Source organism: Megascapheus bottae, chromosome 4 (genome assembly GCF_031878675.1).
Source record: "Megascapheus bottae isolate mThoBot1 chromosome 4, mThoBot2.hap1, whole genome shotgun sequence".
NCBI classification, from domain to species: domain Eukaryota; kingdom Metazoa; phylum Chordata; class Mammalia; order Rodentia; family Geomyidae; genus Megascapheus; species Megascapheus bottae.
The window spans coordinates 10,611,387-10,634,984 of NC_143512.1; the positions used below are offsets into that span (position 1 = coordinate 10,611,387).

The following is a 23,598-nucleotide window of genomic DNA, read 5'->3' on the forward strand; positions in this document are numbered from 1 at the left end:
AATAGGGCATTAGCAACTATCTAAATGTCTGCCACAGCCGATAATAATTATAGGAGACAAACAGCACTTATTTCAGCAAAGTTGTTCTCAAAAAAAAAAGTTTAAAAGTATTGCAATATACTTCAATTCTAGCCTCTACCCTACTATCACCACTAACTAAAACAGTTCCTATTCAAATGACTAAAGAATGTGGATACCTTTCTTAGGCTATCTAAAATAAAGCCTTTTAGATATCTAGTAAAAACAAAACTAAAAGTTACTGCAAAGGGCATATTTCTAACCTCAGACATCTCTACTCAGTTTCTGGTTCCTCCCCTTTCCTCTTCTTACTTTTAAAAACAAAGAGGTAACACGTAGGAGATTCTGAAGTTTCTGGCACTGGGTCAAGACCACACAGTGTGTAAGAGCAGCAACAGTGTTTGCCAGGGCCACACTCCTGTGCAGCTTTTGGCTGTGACCATGAGACCACATGCCTGCACTGTTTTCGGCAGAACCAAAAAGGAAGATTTTATAAACCATACTAGAAAAGAACTTCAATTTTAGGATGTGTTTACTTGCTCTGCTGTTATCTTCTAGGGTCAAGGGGCAGGATTTTTAGACAGTGCTAAAAATAATGTGGTAACTCTGGCATGGTAAGACCTTTTGGCCTGACCACACTTTAGCAGGATTCAGCAAAACTAAACATAAATTTTCAAAAATGCTTATCTTCCTCTACACCTCACCACAAAGCAAACACCCAATTCATGGACTTCCTAGTACTTCAAATGTCTCTAGGCCCTTCTGGTAACATATCTTAAGAATAGCATTTGTTATTTGATCAGTGATAAATATTTTCACTTTTTAGCATTTAGAATATAAGAGAAAGTTACAGAAATGGGCATAAAATCCAGCTCAATCATTTTTTAAATTAAAAAACGAATCACTATTAAAAAATCTTTATCAGGGCTGAAAGTTTGGCCTAATGGTAGAGTGCTTGCCTAGCATGCACGAAGACCCAGGTTCAATTCCTTGGTACCACATACATGGAAAAGCTAGAAGTGGTGCTGTGGCTCAAGTGGTAGAGTGCTAGCCTTAAGGAAAAAGTCTAAGGACAGTGCTCAGGTCCCAGGACCTGGCAAAATAAAAAAAAAAAAAACCAACATCTTTATCAGCTGCTTTTCTCACACTGAAAAAGAAATTGAAGCAAATTCACCACTATAATCTCCATCTTATGAATGGAGACCATGTCTCTGAGGGTGCCAGCTGTGTCTGGTACCACTGGAGCTACAAGTGAGAGGTCTCAAGACAGAATGTCTACTAATATGCCAAAGCCTCAAATGCCTTCATACCAGCCACCACAATACAGACAACTAACATAGCAAGTTGCACAAGAGTGTGTCACATTAGTTGTACATGATTGTGTGGAGTTGAGCATGTACAAGACAAAATGTTCAAAAGCAGCTGCTATATTCAGGAGTACAATTGTATAGGATCAATACCTTCCAATGGTGATGTTCTACAGTACAATGGGCTACATTGGACTAACTGTGGTTCGCAACAATTACCTGCATACTTCAACATAGCCAATAAAGACTTTGAATATTCCCAGCACAGTAAAATGATAAATGTCTCAGGTGAGATAGATAGATAGATAGATAGATAGATAGATAGATAGATAGATAGATAGATAGATAGATAGATAGGGAGACAGACAGACAGACAGACAGACAGACAGACAGATAAATTTCCCTGATCTGATCATCAGGCATTGCATACATCTGCTGAAACATCACAGTGTACCCATAAGCAGGTATAATTATTATGTTCAATAAAAAAAACAAGAGTCAATTTTCGAAAAAAATGTATTATAAGAAAAGGTACAAATCTGAGATTGAATACTCCCAGAGAGCCTTTGAGAGAAGACAGAGAGAAACATTAAGTAGCTTGATGGTAGAAAAGTATGAGTTATTACCTACAAAGAGGGAGTAAAGTGACAAATCTCCAAACACAGTCAAAAATGGAAACAGAGACAATTATCCTCCTGTTCCACTTTGGATATCCACTAGTGGTAATGTTACCTTTTTTTTCCGTTTTAAGAAAAAGCCTCTAACTGCTTAAGTTTAGATGCAGTTAAGGGAGGTATGACAACTACGTGTTAATTTCTGACCCTGCATTAGAGTCTGGACATGCAAAATGTGTTAGTAAAATAACAGTCAGAATTTGAAATATATAAAGTATACACTAATATTGTATCAATGTTAATTTCCCAGTTTCATAAGTGCAATGCAGTTATGTAAGACATTAACACTTAATAGTATCTGGATGAAGAGTGTACTAAAATCTTCTGTAATATTTTTAAATACTTTTCAAAAGATTGAAATGATTACCAAAATGTTATTGTACACACAAATACACATTAAGGGCTGGGGCAGGGGAGCATCACTGATAAATTCCTGAATTGCCAAGATGCTTTCTTCAGATGGAGGAAACAAAGTAAGGAACCCAATCCGCCTCAAAAGAGCAACTAACTGCTGATGAAAGACATTCCATTATAACCTTATTATGCTAGCCTTCTCTGAAAAGACTAGGCAGTTGTTAGTCCAGGCCACAAAAACGGGGGAAATAACTTCCAGAAAATACTAGTTTGGATGTAGGATTAATAAAACAGGGAGTGGGCAGAAGAGTGCCGGTGGCTATTCCTATAGAGGAGACACAAGGAAGTGACAGTAATCTTCTACCTCATCTCTGAGATAGAACCACAAATAGAAAGGCTCAAAGAGCACATGTATCAGCCAGCTGGAGGACCATGGCATGTGGGAAGGGAAGGTTGAATGAGAGCTCTCATAATGGTTTAGTTACCAAGGTTCCTATCATTCCCCAAAAGAGATGAGACATCAGAAAGAACTAGGCAGCACCTAGGAAAATGCTACAGAGTGCTGAGTAGCCAGAGCAGAGAGGTTGAGGTAATACACAGGTTCCATACATTATATACTCCAGTAAACTAGAACAACAGCTCAAGTGAGAGATAAAGTATGCACACTTGATTGGAACATCTTCCACTATTCACCACTCCAAATATAGGTAGCTGGGTAGCTGCTGGAACAAGATATACCTGCAAAGGCATGCTCTGCTGGCGAAGAAAAGACATGAGAAAAGTTAGAATTGTGCCTTAGGCTTTTGAAAGCAGAGCTGAGAATAATGATGGGTGTATTTCTATGGCTAGAAATTTGAAAAATAAATCATATGCTATGTACTATAAAGACTCATATTATAATAGGATAATTTGTCAATAATACTAATAACAATTTGGAAATACCTATAAAAATAAACATACACACCATAAAACCCACCATCCAATCACATACACACTTATATATATCCATATGTACTCAAATCTACCTAGACTGTATAATCTGTATGACCATCTAAAGCATCTTTACAAAGTAGTATCGAAACCCCACAGAGTAGGATACAATAATATCACAAAAATTACCACTGAACACAATACTACCCACTAAAAACTAGGTCTTATTACACACTGTTTATCTCAAATACTGCAGATACTTCATCTTCCCCATGAGTCTGCCCAACTTTCCTGAAAGATATGGCACCTCTCAACAAAACTACAATTTTCTCCTTTCACTTAAACACTTTCACCTTGCTTTAAATTAGCTTTTACTGTGCTTATGGAAAGGCAAATTTCCACAACATTAAGAACAAAAAGATCATACAATGAATTAAACACACTTGAACATAATTCAGGACTGAGAGCTTCCCCTATATCATTTGAGCTACATAATGTATGTTCAATGTTCCAAAATTTAAGGTTTTGGTTTCTAAAATTTATTTTAATTTTTTAATTTATAGTATTTTCGGTGACTCAGTTATGGGGCTTGAACTCCAGACCTGGATGCTGTCCCTGAGCTCTTCAGCTCAAGGCTAGCACTCTACCACTTGACCCACAGTGCCTTTTTCAGTTTTCTGGAGGTAAGATTATCTCACAGACTTCTGTGCCCAGGTTGGCTTTGAACCATGATCCTTAGATCTCAGCCTCTTGAGTAGCTAGGATTGTAGGTATGAGCCATCAACACCCAACTCATTTATAATTTTTTACTGTACCCAACCCAAACCATGTGTAATAAATATATGAATATTATATATTATATTGTATATATTATAGATATAATATTGTATATATTATAATAATGCACAGAGAAAGCTCAGGAGAGATTCAGTCAATGTTTTTAACACTAGGAAGAGACATCTCCCTATTTTACAACTAGGGATGGTAAGCTTTACAAATTAAATATGACAATATAATTGAAAACAATGCCAATCACAAACTCAGAGCCATCAAAAAGAACAAATTGAACTCACAGTGATCCCTCCAGTATAATTTTTACCTAAGAAAAATAACATTGAGGGCCGGGAGTTTGACCTAGTGGTTAAAGTGCTTGCCTAGCATGCATGAAGACCCGGGTTCGATTCCTTGGTACCACATACATAGAAAAAAAAAAGCTGGAAGTGGTGCTGAGGCTCAAGTGGTAGAGCTCTAGCCTTGAGAAAACCCAAGGACAGTGCTCAGGCCCTGAGCTCAAGCCCAGGACTGGCGAAAAAAGAAAAATAACATTGAAAAATTCGAACAATTTAGAAATTAATGCTCAAAATCTATCTCAAAACCAATAAAGATAAAATAATGACCCTTTAAAGCCAAGAAGAAAGTGTGTAATCAAACTTAAAGGAGAGGGGCTCAAGTCTATCAAGGCCATGGTGTAAAGATGATCCAATTTTTTTAAAAGGTATTCTATGGATATTTAAGTCCTCAAAAATGAATAAATTAGAATATTAAACAATGGTCTTGTGAACAGTCATAAATTTAGGTAGGTAGAGTGTTTGTCTCTTCCCCCTAAATTCTTATGTTGAAAATGTAATTACCAATAAGATGGTCCCAGGAGTTACAGCTTTTTGTAAATGAATAAGCCATGAAAACAAGGCCCTTATGTATGGGATTTGTGCCCTTTTAAAAGGGAGCTGCCTTGTCCCTTCTACTACTTGAAGATACAATGGTAGCTGCCATTTATGAACCAGGAAATAGAACCTTTGACCCCAAATCTGTTAATTGCTTGGTCTTGGACTTCCTGGAATTTAATACTACGAAATCAAGTATTCGTTGTTTATAAGCCACTCAGTTTATGACATTTGATTATACCAACCAGAATAGACTAAAATAGTGAGGAATCACAAGGAACCAGCTCCAATCAAAAAACAAGTTATACTAACCATATGTTGGTTGCTCATGCCTATAATTCTAGCTACTCAAGGAGGCTGAGATTTGAGGATTGAGCCTCTTTGCCAGCTTCAGTAGACAATATGAGAAACTCTTATCTTCAATTAGCCAACAACTCAAGTGGTAGAGCACCAGCCATAAGTAAAAACTCTGAATGAGAACGTGAGGACCTGGGTTCATGCCCTAGTACACACACATAGATATAGACACACATACATACATACACACATACACACACACACACACAAAATACACACAAACAAAATAATATGAATGGAAGTGTGATACAATGGTGTGAGGAAATGAAAAGAATGTTGAGAATCTCACTTACAAATGCTTGACAAATTGGACCTAACTATCCTTCCAAAACATCAGTCAAAAAGTAGGTCTGTATCATTATAGTACAACTTGACTATTTCATCCTACATCTTCCTAACTGTCCATACTCTTATAATCACTTACCTTACCAAAAAAGGAGAGTGTTAAAGAACAGTGGGCTGGTGAGTTCAACTTAGCATACGTAACTGAGATGAACTGCCAGACCTGAGCCAGATCATAGCAAAAGAGGCTCAAGATTATTTCATGTTCCGATATATATATATTTGAAAGCTCAGACTGACCGCTAAATGAATCCATATCTTTCCATACTAGCAAAGACAGTGGAAATATATTCTGGTAAACTAGGATGACTTTAAACTGTTCAGGTGGGCTAAGAAATTTAGGCACATATACAGACACATCTAAGAGAGAGGCTAGGAATCCCAATATCCACCCTTCCTTCTCTTACTATTGTAAGAATTTTTAATACTTCACCATGTATATGCATCTACACAAATGTTGAATATTTAAGAAACTAGCTTATGATAGCCAAGTGTTATCATTCCCATTTTATAGGAGAGAAAATATGCTCAAAGGTGCTAGCCCATTTTCATTGTTAAGAAATCCAATAAGCAGTGGAGTAGGGATTTAAATTCAAGTTGCATGGCATTCTGCCTCTGCATTATTTACAGCTGTAATCAATTATACTGTTTTCCTTTAACTCTGTTGAACAGTCCACTCTTTCGGACACCAGAAACACAACATATGAAACAATGAGGTCTATCTTTGTTATTGTTCTTGATGTACTATGTGAAGTTATTGCTTTTCTCCCTTTTTTTCACTTATGGTTACTGTATCTGACTTTGTTACCTGATATGCTGTATATACACTTATTTGTTTATTTGAAATAGGAAGGGAAAGGGGGAAACAAGATGAATGGGAGGGAGAGGAGGAGGGAAAGGAGAACAAAAACATGAGAAGGGGTATCAAGGTTTGAGATGTACCCACTACCTGACAAATGTAACTTCTATACATTATCCCAACAATAAAATAATAATAAAAAAGAAGCAATGCAATGGCCTATTTATTCCATAGGTTCTTAGAGATAAGGAGGCTAGAATGTGTGGTACAGAAAGATAAAAGCAGGTGTGGTTCATTCCCAAAGTACATAGGACTAAAATACAAGATTTAAAAATGGAAATAAGTAGGAAGAGCCAGAACTGTCTTTCAGTAGAAAAATGTTTGTTTTTTCCTTTCTCCTCTTTTCCTTTCTTCCAATGCAGTACTCATAACAAGGCAGCTCCACTTAAAAGTGAGGGTAGATACCAGTCGGCTATAGCTTTCTAATAATATAGCAATACACATGATGAAGCAATATAACAGAGTGGCAGCTAGAGAATCAGTTTTAGTTCCCCAAGATCACGCACTGAATGGCAGTGTTCCCTTCTCTAAAAATAATAAGAGTGTGACATCAGTCAATTATGGGCTTCTCTCTGCTCTACTGTTCTGAAGTTGAGCTATAGGAAATTGCCGTGATCTGGCCATTTCTGTCTATTTCATGGATTTACACATAATCAGTGATGTTATACTGTTTCTTCTTATTCTATGGCTTGTTAATACTATCATATGTCAACCTTAAAGCACTGACTCAAAGTGAAATCCAGCTTAAATATTTAAGCAAAGCTGGTAGCTCAAGCTTGAAATATTAGCTGCTCAGGAAACTCAGATCTGAAACCCTCCTAAGTAGAAAAGTCCCCGTGAAACTCCAATTAACCACTCAAAAAGTGGAACTGGTGCTGTGGGTCAAAGGAGTAGAGCACCAGCTTTGACCAGAAGGAGGCTCACGGACAGCACCCAGGCCCTAAGTTAAGCCTCATCAACAACAACAAAATATTTAAGAATACTTGCTCACTTTTATAATCCTAGCTACTTGAGAGGCTAAAAGTACAAATTAAGGCCAACACAGGCAAAAACAAACAAATCTGTGACACACTCTCACCATCAATACCTGGACACAATGGTGCATACCTGTCATTTTAGTTCTGTAGGAAGCACACTTAGAAAAACTGCAGTCCAGACACATGTCTTCACAAGAAGCAAGATCCACCAAAAATAACTGGTGCAAGAAAAGAGAGGGATGGCATGGCTCAGTAGTTTGACATCCTGTGTTCAAGCCCCAGAATATATTTTCCCCACACCAAACAAATCTTTGAGCAATGAAGGAAAGCTAATACCTCTAAGATAACTAACAGATGTAGAAATACACGGAAATGTGTTTTGCAAAGGCCAGTCCAGGTCCCCGTGCTCCAGAGTATCACGTGAGTCCTGACATCCTGAGCCATGTTTTCACAGTAGAGGGAGAATAACTTCAGGTTGGATGTACAGTGGTGACAATGACTATGGTCCACTTTCACCAAAATATGCACGGAGAAAAGGAAAAAGGAACTAGCAAAAGGAAACTGGTTCCCTAAAATTACTCTGAGCTACAGTATTTATGCAGATTAATGGAAGTTTCCACATTTAATTTAAGTTGTGAAACTGTCTACTTTCACACCTTAGACAACCTTCACAAAGGATTGAAATGAAAACTTGTATGACTGCAATGGTGATTGTTGTTTTTCAGAAGGCTAGAGGAATCATTTCCAAACTTCCCACAGGAAGTGGTGCTGTGGCTCCAGAGGTAGGGCGGTAGCCTTGAACTGAAGAGTTCAGGGGCAGTGCCCAAGCCCAGAGTTCAAGCCCCACGACCAACAAAAAAGCAAACAAAACAACAACAACAACAAAAAACCTTTCACAACTACTAGCATTTTGCTTTATTAATTAAGTAATAAACTCTGAGGAAATTGCAAAAAAAATATTTGAAAGAGTTCCATGAATTTCTTTCTCAGTTCTCCTAATAGTTCCATCTGCTAAAACAGCATAAAAATTAAAAAGTTGTCATCAGTCTCAAATTGTTAACTGTATTTCATATCTTGTTCACATTTCTCTTCTTTGTCCCTGCACTCATTTTGTGTATGTAGAATTTTGTAAAACTATGCATACAAATTTTGATCTCATTTCATAGAACCACCCTCAATCACGATGGAGAACTGTGCCTTTAGCACAAAGGAACTTCCTGTGGTCCCCAGTCCTCCAGTCCTCCCTGTTTCCATCCTCTCAAAGTCATCACTTCATCTCCATTCCTTTAACTACCAATTCATGAATGTTACAAAATGGAATCATACAGATTATTTTGGGAGTGCCTTTTTTTGTTGTTCCACTTAGAATAATGCCCTTGAGATGCATCCAGTTGGTATATCAATAGTTCAATTCTTTATGACCAAATAGTTTTGCACTGAATGGACATACCAGTTTATTTAACTATTAACCCATTGGAGAACACTTATATTATTTCCTTGGAATTATCATGAACAAAGCTGCTACAAAGATATGTGCCAGAATGCCCCAGACCAACAGCTGGGTCACAGGACCTTATGTATGTATAGTTTCACTGGAAGCTGCTAATGACACCAATGTATAAATCTATCCTCTTTTTCACATCTTTAACATACCTTGTATTTTAATAAAGAGGTTTTAAAATCTCTAAGTAGTTATACAACAGACACATAACAAAATTGTTCCTGAAAACAATGCATCTTGAATTTTTTATTATTGTAGATTGTAGTCACTCTGAGAAATGCAGAGTGACAGCTCATTGTGTTATATCTTTTCACATGCTTTTGGTATCATTGTATATGCTCATTATAAAATGTCTCTTTAAGTCATTTGTCCATCTTTTCATTAATGGCTCACTTTTAACTATTTTGGGTTCTTTTTATATTTTAGTTGTAAGTTCTTTATCAGATACATGACTTACACTTTTTTCCATTCTATAAATTATTCTCTGAACAGAGCCTTTCATATATAAAGTAATTATGATAAAGTAAAATGTATCCTTAAAAATTTATAGCTCATAATTGTGGTACCATCTCTAAAATAATAGTTAGAAAATATATTTATGTCCTAAAATTTATCTCTTAATTCATTCCTCTGAAGGTTTTAGTTTTATAGCTTACATTTAAATCTATGATTGTTTTGAAGTCATTTATATAAAATAGGAAATTTAACTTGAGGATCACTTTCTTATTGTCTATGGTTATCCATTACTTTAACAAAACACCATTTGTGGGGGAGGAACTATCTTTTCTCTTGTGATTCTGTCTAAAATCAATTGTGTGAGCCATTCTAGGTTCTTTATCTAGTTCCATCCATCTAAGTATCTACCTATCTATAAATACCATAGTTTTATTGTTATGAAATCTAAAAGTAGGATAGAATGACTACTCTGATTGTGTACAGTTTTGCAAAATTGGTTTTTAGCTCTACTAATTTCTGTACCTTTATATACATTTTAGAATAAGCAGATCTATATCTACAGAAAATCTTGCTAAAATTTTGATAAGAATTACATAAAACTTATATAGAACTAGGGAGAAAGTGAGGGAAAGGGTGACACTGTTCAAAAAGAAATGTACTCATTACTTGACTTATGTAACTGCAATCCTTCTTATATCATCTTTACAAAAACAAAAAGTAAAAGTAAAAAAACTATCAATCATCTTGGGGACAATTCTATCTTTTTTGTACTTGATATTTCTCTATTGATTTCTTGGGTAGGGATATTCTATTTAATGTAGCCAAAATGCTCCCAAATACAATAGAATACAACATAACAATTGATTTTTTTATTAGAGACTTTCAATCCATGAACACATTTCTCTATGTATTGTTATCTCTTATCAGCATTTTGTAATTTTCAGTAGGCTGATCATATAGTATGCTCAATTAAATTCATAACTATTTCATTTAGGAGAGTCAGTGACTATAAACAATGCTATCATTTTTAACTTGGATTACAATATATTCATGGGTAGGTTACATGTTTAATGGAGCTCAGGGGTAAAATTATATCCTGTCATCTAGATGAACTCACCTACTAATCAAAGAGAGGGTGTGTGTGTGCTTGGTATTTTTTTACATATACAATCACGTTACCTACAAATAAGGGTTGCTTTGTAATCTTACCATTTTGTATGCCTTTATAGGATTATCTTGCCCTACTATACTAGCTAAGACTCTATTGACTAGAATAAGAGAAATAAGAATTAGTGCCTTTTCTTGTTCCCGGTTTTAGGAGACAGACATTCAATACTCATGTTGAGTAGTGGTAAAAGTATAGTCAGGTATCAGAGAATAGGCTCTCCAAATAGAAATGTGACAGAATGTAAGTCTCAGAATGAAAGAAATTTCATTTTTGCTTATCTAGTATCTATCCACTTTCCTCATACAATACCTTTGCACACAAAGGAAGCCAATCTTCTAGCAATGGCAGATTTATCAGAAGTTGCCATTTCATTTATGTTACCTTCTGGACCAAGTATTTAGTTCAACAAAATTCACATTTGTGACTTTTTAGAATTTTCTTTTCAAAATCTTTCTTCCCAGTACACTTACAGATCAGTATCTAACAAACAATGGCCTATGACCCAAATCCAGACATTTATTTTTCTAAACAAAGTTCTCAATGTTGTTGCTTTGGTTTGCAATTCTCTTGTGGACAGACATGTTGAACATTTCTTCATGTGTCTATTGTTCATCCTTACTTCTTCTCCAGAGAAGTCTCTCTTTTAAGTTTTTAGCACATTTATGAATTAGGTTGCTGTTTCTTTGAGGGCTTATTTTGGAGTTTAATTTTTTTAAGCTCTCAGTGTTCTTTAGATATGTGACCCATGCCTGATGCATGGCTGGTAAAAGTCTTCTCCTATTCTGTGAACTGTCCATATAGCTTGTTAGCTATGTCCTTGGCCATCCAGAAACTGTTCACTTTAATCAATTTCATTTGTCCAGTTTTTCTTTGATTTCTTGTAATTCTGGATCTTTACTTTGGAAGTTCTGACCCATGCCTAGGGCACCTAGTATTTTTCCTACCCTTTCCTGCAATATTTTCATGGTATTTGGACTTACACTAAGGTCTTTGATCATTTACAATGGATCCTGGTGTAGGGTGATATATAAGGATCTAAATTCAGTTTTCTGTATGTGTATAGTCAATTTTGTCTGCCCCATTTGTTGAAGCGGCTTTCTTTCTTCTGACCTGTGTACCACTTCACCCCAGTTAGAATGACAATTATCAAGAAAACTAACAATAACAGATGCTGGCAGGGATGTGGCCAAAAGGGAACTCTACTACACAGTTAGTAGTAATGTAAACTTGTATGACCACTCTGGAAAGAAGTATGGAGGTTCCTCAAAAAACTACACATAGAGCTTCCCTATGACCCAGCATTCCACTCCTGGGAATTTATCCAGTAGAATCAAACAAGGCCACATAAAGCTTACAGCAGAACCATGTTCATGGCCAGCCAAGACATAGAATCAATCTAGATGCCCCTCAATAAATCAATAGACTAAAGAAATGTATTATATACACACAGTGGAATTCTACTCTGCCACCAGAAAGATACTGTACCATTCCTAAGGAAATGGAAGGACTCGGAAAAATTATATTAAGCAAAGTAAACCAGACTCAAAGAAACTTAGGTTGCATGGTTTCTCTCATTTGCCATGAGTAGACTGTGCCTTTAAATCTATAAGTAAACACAACTGATTGTAAAAAACAAAAAAAAAATACACTTGGACATGATAAAGTATACAGGACTCTAGACATTTACACAATGAGAAGAAAGGAGTGACTGCTGTCCTTAATGTACTATGCTATCGCTCATCTCTTTTGCCATCCCTTAGTTATCTCATATTGTTACAATTTTTTCATCTTGTTATCTGATATATTTTATATGTGCTTAATTGGTTATTTGAAACTGAATAGGGAAGGGGAGAATCAAGATAAGCGGGGGGAAGGGGGGAGGGAAATGGGGACCATATCATGAGAAAGGGTATCAATGTTTATGAAGTTATGCACCTTCTATCTGGTAAATATAATGTAACCCTTCTATTAATCACAATAAAAAATTATTTAATAAAAAAAGAAAGGAGGATATTCTTAATATAGGATCATAAAGGCACAGTAGCAACATGTATATGATCACATAAAATGATATTTATAAAAATGAACTCACAGGCTGGGAGCATAGCCTAGTGGTAGAGTGCTTTCCAAGCATGCATGAAGCCCTGGGTTCAATTCCTCAGTACCACACACACAGAAAAAAAGCCAGAAGTAGTGCTATGGCTCAAGCAGTAGAGCACTATCCTTGAGGAAACCCCAAGGACAGTGCTCAGGCCCTTAGTTCAAGCACCAGAACTGGAAAAAAAAAATGAACTTTAACAAATGGAAACCAGAGGTGTTTTTTTCCCCCGTCTTGTTGCTGTTTTTGTTTTCTGTACTTGTAAGTTTATGTTTGGGGGAGCATATAGGGGTAGCACAGAAATGGTGGGAAAAGTATAAACAAATACAGCAGACACTACAAATAGACACTTGAAAATGAATGATACAACTTGGGAGTGGGGGAAAAGAAGGAAAAACTGGTAGAAAGTGAGGAAAGGAGTACACTGTTCAAAAAGAAATGTACTCATTACCTGACCTATGTAACTATAACCCCTCTGTAATCACCTTTACAATAAGAAAGTTTTCATGAATAGAGGAAGAGGGGAGAATTCAATCACAATAGTCATATTATGACTATAAATATTATACATATCCTATAAAAAGAAAAACTGACAGGAGGAGTAAGATTGGGAGGGATGGAAGAGAATGATGAAAAGAGTAATAGTGATCAAGATGCATTGTACTTATAAAATGACATGTTGAGTGATAACCTGTTCGTTCAACTAAAGATAATAAAAAATAAAGATTATTGAAACATATTTGGATTCATTCATATATTTTCTGTGCTACTTTTAGCACAGGAAAGGTAAGCAACTACAATAGCCACTATATGGCTTATAAAGCCTAAAATATTTACTATCTCAGATAACAAGTATTATTTCTGTAATAGATCATCTATTACAGAAAATTTTTCTGATCTCAATTTTTGAGGTACTTGACCTTAAAATTAGAGAGTCATGATTGCTAGACATTCTCTATCACTTGGGCCATATCTTCAAGTTCTTTTTGCTCTAGTCAGTTTTTTGATTGAATCAGCCTGGACTACAACTTTCATCTTTATGCTTCCTGCCACATCTGGGATGACAGGTAAGTATATTTTGTAGGATATTTTTCTGTTGAAATGGGGGTGTCATTAACATTTTTGCTTTCCTGGCCTAGAACCGTATCTTCCCCATCACAGCCTCCTATGTTACAGGGATGGCAAATGGACTCTATTGCTTCCAGCTGTTGCTTGAGATACAATATTATTATCTTTTTTTCTTGGAATGTCCTCAAACTACAATCTTCCGGACTTAGCTTCCTAAGGATTGTAAACAAGCACTATTGGTGCCTGGCCCATTCCACCTCTCAGTAGCAAGGTCTAAGTTCTAGGCCAGCTTGGGCCAACTAGGGAGTATGAGTTCACCCATACTCCCTTTCCTTCAGAAAACAAAATAACAATAACAGGCATTATAACAAAAATAATCATATATAATCCCGAAATAGGAAGCTTCTGACCACTATATGCTAAGTGATACAAGTATAAAAGAGAAACCATCAAGCATTGTATAGGTTGTAAGATTCAAATGGGCTTTCAATCCAAATAGTATCTAAAACGATCACTTTTCAGTTATATAACCCAATAAACGCAGCACTTTCTCAAGCAAATTTGGTTTCCTTTGAACTAAAACATTTCAAATTCAGTACATTGATAAAATCTGTAATGTTCTCTATAGAAGCAGGACTCTTTCTTCTTCTATCATGCATCCAACAACCGATGAAGACATTAAATATTTCTTTAGATTAGAATGTGACATGTAGGAATGGTGATTTGTTTAAAAATTACTTACGTTACAAAATCAACTAATTCATTTAAGGCTTTTGCTATCCTAAAAATTCCAAAAGCATTAAGTAAAAAATGTGAACAGAAAGAGCAGAATCTAAAGTTACTAATACCACAACAAAGAATTCTACTACTGAGTAATCTATCACAGGTCAATTGCGTAGAAATTAATAATGGAAGACAAGCATCTCAGCATCGCTCTGAAGAGGAAACTGCTTTAAGACCAGCTAGAGAAAAGGTCAACTTGAGAAAGCCTAAACTCCCAAGGAGAGATTTAACTAATTAGGGAGAATGGTGATTAAACCTGGAGATGCTAATTTTCTGCTGGGCATGTATTTCTAATCATGTTCTCTAGAAGTTATCAGCAATGGGAGATACAATTATGTCTCATGTTACTGAATTATACAGTCATCATTTGTCTATGTTTCTTTAGCAAACTAAACAGCACACAGATTTATGGTATTAAATAAAAACTACATATTTCTGTGAGAAAATAATTCTTACCATGTTTAGATACAGAACTGTTTGGTGTTTAAACAGATTTTTTATGTATACATTTTGGAGCAAAGAAATGTTTCTTTTAATAGCATACTTTACATCTGCAGAAGCCAGATGTTAATCTACAGAAAGATTTAAGTGGTTAGAGATCAATTATGAACAGAGAGAGAACAAAAATCAGGTTGTGGAAAGCAGTGAAAGGGAGGCTTAGAACAGAATTAATAATGGTGTTTTAGAATTTCAGCTTTTTAGGTGGGTTTTTTGACATTATCACTTATTCTTACCCATACCAAGAATAGCATGCCATGAAGTATTTTCATTCTGGGGATTTCCAGGAGTTTCAAGGGTCATTCAAGGAGTTGATGTACATGAGGTACTTAAAACAATATTCAATGAATATTATTATTCTTAAAAAAATAATCATTCATGAGTCAGAAAAGTGATGCAAAAAGGGGCAGGGCTGGAGATATGTTACCTGCCTAGCAAGTACAAAGCCTTAAGTTCAAACCTCAAATTGGGGGGGGGGGAGAAGGAGAGAGGGAGAGAGGGAGAGAGGGAGAGAGGGGGAGAGGGAGAGAGGGGGAGAGGGAGAGAGGGGGAGAGGGGGAGAGGGGGAGAGGGGGAGAATTTCAAAGTTTATTCCTATTAAAGATGAAACCCAAGTAACATCTGATAGACAACCTCCCACAGCATCCTTTCTCTTCTTTCTTGAAGTGTACAGGAAGAGCAGAGCTCATGTCTAAGTGCAGTTTGTTTGTTTTTTTTAATTCCCTATTGTCCTCTACAGGTGAGTAGAGCTAATGGTAGGGCCAGTAGAAGTGATGAGTTCCTTACTGAGTCCTTCAAAATGCTTCTCCTCGATGCTTTCCTCTCCATTTTCTGGATGGGAAATTGTAATGACCAGAGCAACTATGTGGTGGGAATAGAAGAATGACCCTGATAAGTATGGACTGCCCACTTCTGGATTCTGAGAGGCAAATGCAGTCTTCATTACTCTTCTCATGAATTTCTCTAAACCTCATTTTGCTAAGCTATAAAATGAATTTATAACAACTATTCCTACAACACTAAAGAAAATTAAATGGGTCAAGAGATTGATTAATTTGCTCAACTTCATGCCAAAGCTGATAGGATATGACTCTTGTGAAGATGAAAGCTTTCAAGAAGCTGCTTTCATAGCCTGCTGTCATTAAGTAGCATTTTTTTTTTGTGCTCTCAAAATGTAGAGCCAGGTAATTCATGCTTGTAGTTCTAGCTATTTGGAAAGCTGAAACTAGAAAAAAAATCTTAATTTGAGGCCAGCCCAAACAGTACAAAAGTTGACTGTGGTAAGCTGATTGAAGAAGCATGTGCTTGATAGCTCAGTAGCAATGAGAAACCTGAGGGGGGCAAAGCATAGCTCAGGAGCACAGCTAGAAAGAAAACCAGACCCCATCCTAACAAGTTACCAACAGAAGTCAGGGGTGAAGATGTGGCTCAGAGGTAGAGCACCAACATAGTAATAATGAGTCCTTTCAATCAAAGCCCAAAACTGCCCAAAACAAAGCAAAATCCTAAAGGTGGACATGTGTTCACATTCAGAGGAATCAAGAACTACCTTATTATTTTAGCTGAGAATTAAGATTAAACACTGCTTCATTACAGTTTAGCCCATTTTGCCTAAATCAATTACTTTTATCTTGCTTTCTACTATTAAGTATCACACAAATACTACTCTTGTTTATGATAAGTTGACTGAACTGAGTTCCATGTTTGCATAAAGCACACCAAAACACATTGCCAGATCACTAGGGTAGCTGAGAAAAAGACACAAATTAACTGAGATAATTTCATTAGACTAGTAGCTTCATCACACAATTCTAACATCAACAGAGGCCATGGTCTGACTTTTCCTTCCATACACCTTTGCCTACTTCACGAGAGAGCTTCTGCAGATGTTAACTAAAGGCCCCTCAACAGTTTAGAGTCCTCCCATCTTTTATTGGCAAGTTGCTAGAACGTATTTTAGCTAGACTACACTCTTAGAATATCTGAAACCCAGATATTTGTTGAATACTACAGATGAAATCCTTAGCACCAAGATAAGAGGACTGTTCCGGGACTTTCCCCAGAGGTCTCACAGAGGTTTTATATGTCACCACTTGTAGAACAATCACAAAATTTTATCACCCTGCTGAAACATGCATCTCTGAAATGGGAACACAGATCACATCACCAGGTTTAACTCCTTCTATCTACCTTGATACTTCACTGATAATAATGAGATGTGGGTCTCTATGATAATAAGATACTGAACCTAAAGCAATGATAAAAGATGCTGCCCAACCTGTGTATACAGTAATGATTATTTATCCCATTAAAATGAGCTTGAGTTTGTGCTTTCTATACTACTTTCCCAAGATATCAATAATCAATGAACATTCAGTGTGCCAAACTCCTTTTTAAAGACCCAGGAACCCACACAAAGGTAAAGTTCGCATGTAGTAACATGCAGAACTTCAGTTTAAGAACTGAGAGACCAAAACTCCGGCACTAAATATCCACAGAAGCAACATCCACAAACACCAACATGGGAGTAATAAAAATGCCTCTGGTACTTTGTTTCAAAAACTGAAGGCTTTAGAACAACAGCAAAAATCCCTCACGAGGGAAGCAACAAATAACTCAGGATCTTTATTCTTGTTCTACTTCCCTGAATTGTTACTTACAGGTTCCCGGCCATCCATGGCTTCCATCCAGAGCCTGCGGTCCTCTTCCGACAATGCCTGCATGGTGATAACCCCTGGCCTGTAAAGAAAGGAGACACAAGACATGACCCCAGTGCCACATTCAGCCAACTAGCAGAGATGACTCTTAAATACCCATTCAACACAATGAAAGGCTGCTAAAGCCAACAGCACCAAAAGGGGCACAACATTCAACTTTTCTAAGCCACTTCTGTGAACTCATCTCCCTAGTAGAGGAGATGCATACAAGGGACATGATAAATAATATGATGTCTTTAGATGTTTATTCCTTGAAATCTTATGTATTTCTATGCTCCATAATGCTTATTAAACAGTGCCTTACTCACAGGAATAAAATGAACATTTACTGAAGTGAGTGGAGTTGCGGAACTCAGGATAAATGGAGGGAGAAATATACAAGTTAGTGTTCTCTTCCTAACATCTAGTCCAATGTCTCTAAACTACTCTTGACTGCTTTATAAAGTTAATCAGCTTTATAATTATAAGTCTATTATGTGTATGTAATTTTTAATGAACACTTACCATGTTAGGGGTTCAGTGCTTTATGGGCACTAGCTTTTTATGCTCTTGTTGAAATATGCTTGCTATTTCAAGTTGAGCACAAGCACTCCAGAAATCACACACAGTACCAAACTGTGTGTGTGTTGAGTTCCTATTACAAATGCACTCTGCCTGAGAAAAGACTTCATAAAAATGACCTGAAAGCAGATGTCCTACATTTAGGGTCTGTAGATAAACTGCATATTCTCTATTAGTTACTTCCCCCACAAATATTTATGCATTTTTCTGTAGAAACAATTTAAACTGTCTTTTAGGCAATTAAAAAGACTATAGCCCTGAAAATGTTTTTATAAATAGCTATTTAAACTTCATTTTTGATGTCTGAGAAATCATGAAATAAAGGAAAAGAATGACTAAAGGAGAACTGAAGTCTAACTGCCATCTGTGTCCATACACCCTGTGACAACCCTAAAGCAGTAACAGACTAGAAACACACAAGTCTATCCCCCAGCACCCAAATCTGCCTATTTTAAGCCACCTACTGTCTCTGGTTCTGGTTGTTTTCCATAGTTCCAATGAACAGGATAGACCTGTTTATACTTTACATATTTTAAATAACACATCTGTAAGCATATAAGTATGGAGAGCTAGAGATGTGAGAAGTATTGACATTGGGAGGGTGTGTCTGAGAGAGGAAAAAAGAAGAAAAGCAAGAGATGAGAGAGGTAAGAGAGACAGGGGAGAGAAAGAGAGATATGGATGGATGGAGCAGGTAGTTTGAGTAAGTGGATCAGTGTGGTAGGAGAGAAGCACACTGGTTTTTGAGATGGTGGCCATTATTTGACAGCCACATTAAATATAGGCACCACAATGCAAAGATGACTCTAAACATGGACAAATTTCCATTCCTTTGAGCCCTTGCTAGGGCTATCCTTCTCAAAAATGTGCATCCTCAGAACCAAATATCCATTTCTCACCAGCAGCAAATTTAGTATACTACGCTCCCTGGTGTTTACAGACGGTGCTCAGAGCCACAGCTCTACAGAACTGACTGTAGCTTGGAAGCTCAGTGGATTGATGTCCCCCCTTCCAACTTCCAAAAATACCAAGTGCAAAGTTACTTTGAAACTAATGGCTTTGAAATAAAAAGCCTATGAAACTATAGTCTACTGAGAAACTCTCAGATCCCAGGACTTAGATCTTTGAGTGCTGTACAAAGTCTTGTACCGGTACTTTCAAATTGGGCAGTCTATTAAAATGGGGATTTCCAGCCCAACCTCACCCTACTGAAGGTAAATTTGTCTAGGACTAGCAACTTGAGTTTTAATCAAATCAAGGAGATCTTGTGATGCATCTTATGGCCCATGTCCTGGACTGCCTGTTTTGTCCTCTCTTATTTCCTTTCTGTTCTCACTGAACTGGAGAGCATAAACACTCTCCTCTATACTGGGATCACTGAGCCAACAGATCTCCAGTTTATTTCCTGCTAGAAAACAATTTGAGCACAAGAGATGCCTAAATACCAAGATCTCAGGGACTTTGTTACAGCAATTTCATGGCACACAGTATAAGAGTACACACAGCGCCAAGCAAATTCAATGCTGTAAGGTAAGGACACTTGGCCATGGTAACAAGGAAAAGACAACATGATCTGTTTTCATCTCAAGAAGATATATAAAAAAATGTAAGTTCTTTACATATGATCTTGTTCCTTTCTTCAGGGAGAGTGTAGTGCAGGATAAAGGTGGAGTAAAGAAAGTGAATGTAACACGTTTCATTTTAATATTGGTTCCCTAAGAGCATACAGTTTTCTCCCAGTCACCTGTATGTATACCTACATGTAGACTGCCCCTTCTAGGCATCTAGAAAACATTCTTTTGTTTCTCTCCATTACAAATAGAAACACTATTATATAAATTTCTTTAGTTGCTTGTGAAATTCCTAGAGCCAAAGTAAAAGGGTCAACTTTATTTACTTTGGAATCAAGCAATAACTTTTCATATTTACTTTCCCTGGGCCCCTCATAACCACTACCCCTCAAAACAAACAAAATCCTTAATGACCCTATAGTTTCCATGTCAGCTCCTGTAAGACAGTACACTTTCAGATCTTCTCTTACATGATATTAATTTACTTCTTGTTTTAATGTGGTTGTTTTCAGAGAAAAAAAAACAGGGTAGAGAGAAGAGGAGAATGGAAAGGAGAGACATGTGAAATGAAAATGGGAAACAAAACTATGAAGGGGCAATGGGATAGGTGATGAGAATTCTTTCAAGTTCTACGAAGAACTAGGATCTTATTTCCCTACAGTGAAAGAAAAACAGTAATATTCCAAGATGAAATGAGTTACTATGCTCATCCCTGTGCAAATTTGTTTAGTTGCCATATTTATGCCACAAGGTAAGTATATTCTCATTAGTCTCAAATAGCTGATGAGAATTCTAAGGCCCAGAGACTGGATGTGTTGCTCAAGTGATGAAAGCAGTTACCTTTCTTAAAGCCCCAAGTTCAATGCCCATTACAAAACTAAAAAGAAAGAAAAAGAAAACTAGGTTCAGCTTTATTAAGCTACTTGTTCATGAATATAAAGCTAGCAGATTACATAAACTGGATGTGAATTCAAACAATCCATTTCTGAATCTCTCTTAACCCTGAAGTACAATTTCATGGCCAATGCAAAGGTGACAGAGAGCGCTAGACTTGGTGACTACCCAAGTCTCTGGTTTCAAAATTGACTAGCCACTTTTACAAGTACATCCCCACATGATGAACTCTAGTAAAGGATCAAATGATCTAGAATGATAAAGGAGTCTGTAAAGTTAAAATGCTTCATAAATACTAAGACCAGGCTACCTAGTAAGTGGCCTATCCAAAACCAATAATCGAGGGACTAAGGCTGATTTCTACAAAGGTTCTCCACATGTATGTTTTGCATGAAAACATTTAAGAAATAGAAAAACAGGGGTTTTTTAAAGACTAAATAATACAGAAGACATTACCAGAAAGAGAAAGGGGGGGTACTTGCAGGCTAGGATCCACCAAAACAAAAACTTAGTATTTGCCAAAAGATAAAGGAGAGAAAGGGTGGTAGGGAGTGTTGCCTAGTGGTACAGTGCTCACCTAGCATGCACAAAGCCCTGGGCTCAATTTCTCAGTACCACATACACAGAAAAGGCCTGAAGTGGCACTGTGGTTCAAGTGGCAGAATGCTAGCCTTGAACAAAAAGTGTCCAAGGACAGTGCCCAGGCCCTGAATTCAATCTACAAGATTGGTGGGGGGTGGGGGAAGAGACAGAAAGAAAAGATAAATCAGAGTAAGAATATATCCAGCTACTCGGGAGGCTGAGATCTGACGATCACAGATCAAAGTCAGCCTAAGTAGGAAAGTCTGTGAGACTTCTATCTTCAATTAGTCATCCAAAAAAAGTCCGAAATGGAGTTGTGGCTTAAGTAGTAGAGTACTATGAGTATAAAAACTCAGGGACAAAGCAGAAGCCCTGAGTTCAAGCCCCAGGAAGGGCTGGCACTAACAAACAAACAAAAACTTAAAAGGCATTTCTTAAAAGAGAACATCTAAATGGCCAACTGGCACAAGAAATAGGATACAACATGATTCATCATCAGGGAAATGTAATTAGAGTGGTCGGCATTGAAAAGACCACAACACAGAACAGCTAGGACTCCCATGCATTTTTGGTTAGAAAAGGAATTGACACTATCAAGAAAAATGAATTTAACACTACTTATTAGAATTAAATACACACTCACCCCAAAACTTTGACAATGTATCCCTACAGTTGTAACCAAGAGAAATGAGGACTTGTGCCCATTAAAAGCACATAAAAGATGCCCTACTGCAGATGAATGGATACAGAAAATGTGACATATATATATATATGTATATATATATATATACACATATACACAATGGAATTCTGCATAGCCAACAGACAAGATAAACAATGTCATTTGCAAGGAAGTGGATGAATCTAGAGCGAATCATGTTGAGTGAGACATGTCAAGACCAAAGGAACAAAAGGTGCATGGTATCCTTAATAGTGGCTATTAGACCCAAGCAGTATAAGAGTGAGAACTCAATATTTGTGTACCCAATGCTATGGACATGGTATTGGAATTATAAACACAACTTAGAGCCCAGGTTCTATTCCTGAGCTTCTGTTTGTTCAAGGCTAATACTCTACCACTTGAGTCACAGCTCCACTTCCAGCTTTGGTTATTAACTGGAGATAAGAGTCTCCTAGACTTTCCTACCTGGAGTTGCAATCCTCACATCTCAGCCTCCTGAGTGGCTAGGATTATAGGCATGAGCCACTGCTACTCGGCTTCCTGTGTAATTTACCTGACAAGTTATCCTGATCCTAGTGCTTCTTAGCACTGTAGTTTCAACACGCATACATCTCACTCCCGTCTCCTTCTCTTATGATCTGCACTTTCAAGAGATCAGAATAAAGTGGAACAATTATTTTTATATCACCCATTAGCAGGGAGCAACTTGCAGTGTGTAGGCAAAGTTGAGTGAGAAGGGTTTCATGCATTTTGAAGTAGCAGGCACAAAATAAATATTGCAAACTTAGCATTATAGCTGGAAGGGCAGTGGGACAGTTTAAGAAGGGAAAGAAACAACTCATGGGTATTGTTGGCATACCTACCCCTACCACCAAAATGCCCACATACAACACTGAAAAGTCACACCTCTACCACAAACACCCCACTAAAGGAACACATCAGCTCTGACATCATGGTTGTTTCCTTTTTCCTCCTGAGTAAAGCTTCAAAGTAGCCTACTAGGCCCTTTAAAAATTAATGCCTTCTAACTAATAAGGACAAAAAAGGGGCCTTACGTTAGCTAATAAGGACAAAAAAAGGGGTCTTACGCAAATTTCAGAAAGCCTGCCATGAAGCTCTCTCTAGCCACCAGATGAAAGAAAGAACAAAATAAAAGCATTACTTTGCAGAGCTCACTCCTAAAAATTTGCTTGAAACAGTACTTTTTTTCACTCCGAATATATGTTTGGTTAGTATTACAGCTAAGTCAACTTAAGGACTATGAGCAAGGATCTGCAACTTTTTTCTTGCCAGTCCTGGACTTGAGCTCAGGACCTGAGCACTGTCCTTGGACTTTCTCAAGACTAGAGCTCTACACTTGAGCCTCAGAAGCACTTTTGGCTTTTTCCCATGTATGTGATACTGAGGAATCAAACCCTGGTCTTTGTGCATACTAGGCAAGCACTCAACTACTAGGCCAAACTCCTGGCCCAGGATCTGCAAGTTTTCTAGGCTGGAACACTCATGCTGTAGAGCAGATGCAGAAGGTACTTCTCCA

At 37.1% G+C, this 23,598-nt stretch overlaps 1 protein-coding gene across 6 annotated transcripts in view; it reads right to left on the minus strand.

Annotated features, from left to right (window-relative positions):
- The window catches only part of Arhgap26 (Rho GTPase activating protein 26), a 457,842-nt gene that overhangs the window by 272,169 nt on the left and 162,075 nt on the right, over positions 1-23,598 (minus strand). For all 6 annotated transcript variants that reach the window (XM_090331301.1, XM_090331302.1, XM_090331305.1 and 3 more), the window contains exon 11: positions 17,715-17,793. In XM_090331301.1, the coding sequence (XP_090187427.1) occupies positions 17,715-17,793 (79 nt within the window). The remainder of the gene's footprint in view (positions 1-17,714; positions 17,794-23,598) is intronic.